Source organism: Limulus polyphemus, unplaced genomic scaffold (assembly GCF_000517525.1).
Source record: "Limulus polyphemus unplaced genomic scaffold, Limulus_polyphemus-2.1.2 Scaffold112, whole genome shotgun sequence".
Taxonomy (NCBI): Eukaryota; Metazoa; Arthropoda; class Merostomata; order Xiphosura; family Limulidae; genus Limulus; species Limulus polyphemus.
This window is the reverse complement of record NW_013665722.1, coordinates 600,455-607,674: the sequence shown is the minus strand read 5'-3', so window position 1 is coordinate 607,674 and position 7,220 is coordinate 600,455. Positions and strand designations below refer to the sequence as shown.

The 7,220-nt window shown below is 32.3% G+C and overlaps 1 protein-coding gene across 1 annotated transcript in view; it reads left to right on the top strand.

Annotated features, from left to right (window-relative positions):
- Nucleotides 1-7,220, top strand: part of LOC106471447 (homeobox protein 9-like) — a 191,428-nt gene that overhangs the window by 182,169 nt on the left and 2,039 nt on the right. Inside the window, 4 exon segments of the mRNA XM_022400907.1 lie at nucleotides 2,589-2,882; nucleotides 3,220-3,358; nucleotides 3,361-3,509; nucleotides 3,995-4,106. Coding sequence (XP_022256615.1) covers nucleotides 2,589-2,882; nucleotides 3,220-3,358; nucleotides 3,361-3,509; nucleotides 3,995-4,106 — 694 coding nt within the window.

The window sequence follows — 7,220 nt, the reverse complement described above, 5'->3', positions numbered from 1 at the left end:
TAACGGCTCATAGAACGGCTCTGAGTTTTGGTTTTGTTTTTTTCAAGTACAGACTTTTAGTCCATAGCTCCATCATCTCTTGACCGACTTGAGATCTAATTACAGTTTTGGATTCATGAGGTCATACCCTTTCGATTGATGTATTTTATCACACCCAAGGTCTCATAGATTAATTTTCTAATTCTGCCTAAAGAATTTCAATTTGAGGGTAGGCTGGTAGAGATGAATAATAAAATTAAATCGGGGATGTGCGCACCCCACGCTTGGTATTGCTGGCACACAAAAATATGGCGAATAAAGAAAACAAAGGTCTCGTAGATTAATTTACTCTAATCCTGCCTAAAATAATTTCAAGTAGCCGCGGCTATTGAGGATTCCCTCTTATATGTAGTTGTATATCTACTTGAACAATTTTATATATATATATATATATATTTATTTATTTATTTATTTATTTTGTGGTTGAAGTATTCAAAAATACATATAAGGTGTAATTAATTTAATACCTGTTAATCAATTAAGAGACCTGTATTTGGCTTAAATAAGTGAAACAGATTTTATGTATTCAAGGATTTTACTTCGAATACAAAACCTTGGATTTTTGTTAAACCAAAAATTTTTTTCACCTCTGGCAGTTGCAGAGATGCACCTATTTGTGCTGACAAATATTTTATAATGACATTTCAAAGTAAAAGAAATGAAAAACTACTTTTTTGACCTTCGACACACAATACTTTTTTTAAAAATATTCACTAAACGCAAATGACATATATTAGTAATTTTCGTTATGAGTTTTTGAAACTAATACTGCAAAAATGCCAAATTACGCTTGGAAAAATATTAGACCCCGGGGGGGACAGTGATAAGTTTACGGACTTACAACGCTAAAATCCGGGGTTCGATTCCTCATGATGGACACAATAGATAGTCCAAAATGGCTTTGTTCTAAAGCAGACAAACAAAATATTAACCTTAATACTTAAATTCTGGACAAAATACATCCGGAAAATAGAATAAAACAATTTCCTACGAAAAACTGATTATTTATTAAAAGTTAAAAAAAAAAACAACGAACACGTTTAAATGCTGTTTGGAAATTACTCTATATGGATGGAGTTAACAAAATGTATTGTTATGATATTTAATTTGTAGACAAAAATAATGCTTCCAAAAAGATAATTTTCCAGCTTAAAATATGTACTGTCCTAGTGAACTAACGGTAAGTTTGAGGGCTTATAACACTAACATTTAGAGTGTGATCCCGGCAGAGCACTGATAGCCTGTTGTGCATGTTTGCGTTTAAAAACAAACAATAGATCTGTACCAAATCTTCATTATCTTACTCTGCCACATGCGTTTAGTTTTTGCCAGGAAAAAAATCCTTTAAATTGTAAACTTACAAAAAATCCTATATTTTCAAAATCTGCAGTCTACTTAATTGAGTCATTTTTTTTTTTACATAAAATTAACTTCTTGTAATTAACTGTTTCCTAAATTACGTCAGTTACCTGAAAACATCGATAACCGGTCGTTGTGTTTATCTTTATCAAATCATGTTATTTAGAACCTTCATCCTATTAATTTTACGATAGCTTCTGTTCTGATTGGTTCCGCTTATCTCAACTGGGTATTCTTTTTGTTTTCTCTTTCATTACTTTCTCTAATCTTACTTATCCTATTGTTTCTAAAAAGGGTTTTAATATTTGTTTCCGTTAAGAATGTTTTGTATTGCTTTTTTCTTTAAGGTGCATCAAATTTTCTTTCGCCGAGTACAAAATCTTCGATTCCACTTAAACTATGTATATAAATTTTGACGGATTATTTTTTATTATCAAAATGGACTGAAAATAAATATTAGGAGTGACTGAATTATTAATCTGAACTGCGGTAAACACTGATAGTACATTTTATATATTTGTAAACAATTTTAGCAAAAGTAACAAATTCAAACTTATTGTTGGCAAGTTAACGTTGTGTATTTTTCTCATGCACCGAGCTTACATCCGTCATTGCGTTTGTTTGTTTGTTTATTTTAGAGCAAAGCCTCATTGGACTATCTGCTGTCTTACCACGGAGAATCGAACTCTGGATTTTAGCGTTAGAAGTCTTTAAACTTCCAGTTGTCCCAATTGAGAACTATCGCGTTAATATAAATATTTATACTTTATTTTAATACCTAGAAACAGAAGAAACCAAGTAAAAGTAAAATTATCTTGAAAAATCATGACTAGCCTAGCTTTGGAGATTATTCAACTACAACACATAAATCTTCATTTTAATTTTGTAATTTGAGTTAAACAAATTACTTTTTCACACAAGTCTATCAATATACGAGAGACATTATAAATAAAATAAAGAGGATATATATTTTTTTTAATTTTGTAGATTTTTTTTATCCAAAGAGGTTACATTGATCCACAAAAAAGTTCAGTTTTAGCAGAAGAAATTTTCATTTTTTCCTGTTTGGAAAAATGTTGTATCGTTGAACGCTTTTATATTTTAATTTTTTAATTTCGATTGTTTGTATTGAAAATTAGTTTAATATTACTAAAGCATATATATATATATATGTGTATATTAATCTTAAGCGTCGTCAAGATCGGGAAGAAATCCGTAGGAAACTAGCCATGGATTCGGACAACGAGGATTATTATTGTGGCGAGAAAGTAACCAAAAAGCCTAATCTCACTACACGACTTCAGAGTGGCATGAATCTCCAAATATGTTTTATGAATGAGACGGCAAGTGACCAAGAAGGACAAGGCAGCGACCATGATACAGAGAACATGAATTATAAAAACAAAAATAAATACATGCGGATAGGTTCAAAAAATAAAACTTTGCTTTTGGGTGATGGAGAGGATATTTCCTTTCGAAAAAAGGTCAGTACGAGTTCGATAGTCTTCATCATGCGTTCAAAATTTCAAAATTACAGTTAGCACTATAAATATTAAACTAGCTACTTAATGTACAGAGTTCTGTAAACTGTGGTATTAAATTTCATTTTTTTTCCAATTAAAAAAAATGAGGTGAAGAATCTTAACATAGAAAATTAAAACTTACATGTGAAGATTTGTAGGTTGATCATGAAATAATACAGCAACAGTTGTAAGTGAATTTTGTTTGTTTGTTGTAGTAGTTCCTTACAACTAAGAAAATTTCTCGAACTATTAGTGTTTTTTCCATGCAGTATAAAACCTGTTTTTTTTTCTTTTCAAGAATAAGTCAGAAGCATATTTGAAGCTCTGTTCGAATGAAACTCAACTGTTAGGCACCAAACGAGAGAGGCCATCCTTTTTATTTACTCGACCACGAAGTTGGCATTTGTGTTCCATTCAGAAGAAAGATGAAGATAAACGGAAAAAAAAGATCCAGAGGAAGATTTCCTAACAAGGCACGCACGGCTACAAGCAGAGGCCAGAATGGCATTGGCTCAAGCAAAAGAAATGGCTAGAATGCAAATGGAAGTAGAAAGACAAAGAAAGAAAAAATCTCCAATTGCAGAAATTGTAAGTATGTAAAAAATTAATGTAAGACAAACACGTAACACATTACAGTTGTTTATATAAGATTAAGTAATTTTATTTACCCACTTCAAATTCCAGATTCTATATTTGTCATATTTATTTCAAGTATGAAATTAATATAGATTTCGTTATCTTAGGAATTAGATAGAAAATTAAAATCTGGCAAGGAAGGTCAGGTGGATTGATTTTTCGTGCAGTTTCTCTTTCGACTTACCTAAAATATTCATATAGTTTAAAATCAGCATTACGTTCGCAACGGAACCTTGACACATTACAATCATAAGCAAAATAAGAAAAATGTGTTCACTTGAATGTAACTTTGAGGCATTCCGTTCATGCCTGTTTCCAATTATGTTCGTTTTAATCTAATAAAGTCATAGTTTTTGTTACTGTATTATACAAATATTTATTGAAGTGTTTCTTACATTTTACCGAACAATTATCAGCATTACAAATTATTTTTACAGGTTGGATTTCCCCTCCCAGACGGCCGACACCGGCTTAGCAGACAAATTCTAACTGACATGAATATAGGCCAGTTACAAGTTATTGTAAATGATATCCATACACAGATTGAAAGTAAGTGTAAGTTCGGTGACCATCAGATATAGAGAAATAGGTTTTAACATATAAATTCTATGAACAGCAAACCGGCATTGCTGACTTATGCATCTTATTTTACTATAGTTCCTTATACTTCAGTTGTTGTCTGAGGAATAAAAAAGTCATACTATAGTCACTTGGATGGCTAGTTAAAGTGAATAACCTGTTCATGTTTTAATATCGTCAATCCACCTTCTTTGAGTTATCCCCTTTGCTTTCATTCCGTCGATCTTTCTAATGTTGTTTTTGGGTGTTATCTCAATAGATGTTCATACCATCTCATCTGTTGTACTTGAATGGCCTGGAGAATGGGGTCTGTCCCAGTTTTTATCTGATTGATGGCTTCAAATTTTATCCTGTCTCTTTTAGTCACATCTGCCACTATTTTTAGATAACTGATTTTCACTGACACGATCTTTTTTTCATGCTTTCCCTGACATATTCTACAGTTAGTTAATTAAGGTGTTGTTGGACATTGTCTGTCTCATAGTTGAATATACTGTGGTCCCCAATAAATAGTAGTTAATTCAATCTTTTGTCTACTTGATTCGATTCTTTATAGATGTTGTCGAAGTGGAACTGAAAAGTAAGTACGCTGTCATGTCTAACTCCTGTGAACACATTGAACTAGTCCGTTAATCCTGTTTTTGTTCTGATACAACTCTTGCTGTGTTTATATAGAGCTCTTTCAATGGCGGTCGCTTACGTGTAAACACCAAACTTTGAGAGAATGTCCCACAACTTGCTTCTGTTAACTCTGTCGAAAGCCTTTTCGAAGTTGAAGTTCGATGATGGGTCGCACTCTTTTCACGACTACATTGACAAACATCTTTCTGTGTGACTTTGCAATGACATTTCTTCATACTTAGTGCAAACTCTATTGTTTCGTTTGTTTTTCCAGATAGTTATATTAACAGCTCTTTGCCAATCATTTAGTACTTATTGTTTACAAGCCACTTATGCGACCCTATGTGACCATTTCACTTCTGTTGCTCCTGTTGCTTTGATTATTTTTGCTTCAATGTTGTCAATGCTAGGAGTTTTTCCAGTTTGTGTTATCCTGATCGCCTCTATGACTTCGCTCAATAGTAGGTATGGTTCGTCATCTTCAACTTTCTGATCTTATTTTGTGTGTCGCTCTACTATTTCCGAGGGAGTGAGGTAGATCTTTAGAGTACTCTTTCTTCAGATTTACTAACTTGAGTTCCACCTTTGCTGTTAACAATCCTGTGGGGTCATACGTTGCGTTTATTTATTAATTGTTTCGACAGTCTTATATAATTCTTTGATGGTACACTTTTGTCTTGTTCGTAAGCTCATCACCAAATCCTTGCCATGATTCTGTCCATGCTCTGTTGGTGATTCTTTTAGCAGGCCTTCTGGAAAGCCTGTATTCCACATAATCTTCTACATTTTTAGCATTTGCTCACAGCTTATACTTGTTCTTTTGATGTGTATTGCTTCTTAAGCTTTCTTGCTCCACCACCCTGTGTTATTTGTGATCTCTCCTCTCTATATTCTGCAGAACCATGCCGCTGTATAGTAAAGGGCGTTCTTCACCTGTTTCCACTCATATTCAACTGATTCAGCTTCTCTTTCTACTTGTTGATATTGCTACTTCAGTCAATTTTCTAATTAATGTTTTGTAATTTCGTTCTTCAGTTGTTGAATTTATTGATTGTTTTTCGTTTTCCTTTTGCTGTTCTTCTTCTCTTTCCTGGTAGTTGTTAAAATTATCTTGTTATCTCTGTTTGTCAGGTTATTAGGCACAGCTCTTGGATCTCTTATTTTTGTCCTGTTTCTTAGTTATACTGATGCTTTGTAATTTCGTTCTTCAGTTATTAAATCCTGTGCATCTATTGATTGGTTTTCGTTTTCCTCTTGCTGTTGTTCTTCTGTTTCCTGGCAGTTGTTACAATTATTTTGTAGTCTCTGTCTATCATGTTATTAGGCACAGCTCTTAAATCCTTTGTTTTTCTCCTGTTTCTCGTAAGGATAAAGTATATATACGTAAAAGATATATACAAATATATGACAAATTCGAGTAGCATGACCCAAATGGTGTAACTAACATTATCATCCGGGATAAGCACAAAAGCTATATAGTTAGTTGTGTTATAAATAATAAATTTGATGTTTAGTTTAAAAGATAATTTCTATTAGGTCACGCTAAAATATATATTTAATGTGTTTTTCCCATTATATTGAGGCATTTCAATTAGTTTTTAGACAAGCTGATAAAGCCCCGATTAAGTCTTAAACCACATATAAGGACTGCTGACATTATAATGAATGTGTCTTAAAATATAAATGTTACTACTATGTTACTGTACCTCATAAACTGGTTCTTTATAAAGTGTTAACCAATAAATTTAGGTAGACTAAAAATTATAGCATTTTCCGAATTGAAGAAGGCACTTTAGCTATAATTATTTGTTTGTGGAGGACGTCAAAATTTTAAATTTCGTTTATAATTGACGTTTATGCAAATTTTTGAATGTAAACGATATTTTTTTTTATTTACATCAATTTACTTTGGCAAAACTAGAGTTACTTTCACGCATCAAATATTCCACCATCATTTAATGATTTTTGTTTTCCGAATGAATTGGCTTCTTATCTTATCATTTTCAGAATTATAGAAACAATATTAGATAAAGCAAGTCTCAGTTGTTGCTATAGGGAAAGCCTGGAAGTAGTATGTACAAAAGTAATGGTTAAGTAAATATGTAACTTTGAAACTGAGCGAATGAATTCTAATTTTAAAAAATAACAAAAGAGAACAAAGACGCTTCAGTGAAATATTATTGGCGTTGACGGTAGAAGTCGCTCGTTATTTTGACATTGATATTTGGTAATTGTTTGGTAGACTGTTTAGCTTATACCCCAAAAGCGTTAATTATATATCAACCTACCTGACAACCAGAAGGCACTATAAATAAGAACAATGTACGCAGATTTTTGTAAAATCAGTAACTGTTTAGAGCTATATTAAAACTCTGACATTTTGATATAGCTATAATATGATTAATTTTAAAGACTTTTGCTTACTTTCCCTTATGGCCCGGCATGGCCAGGTGGTTAAGGCAC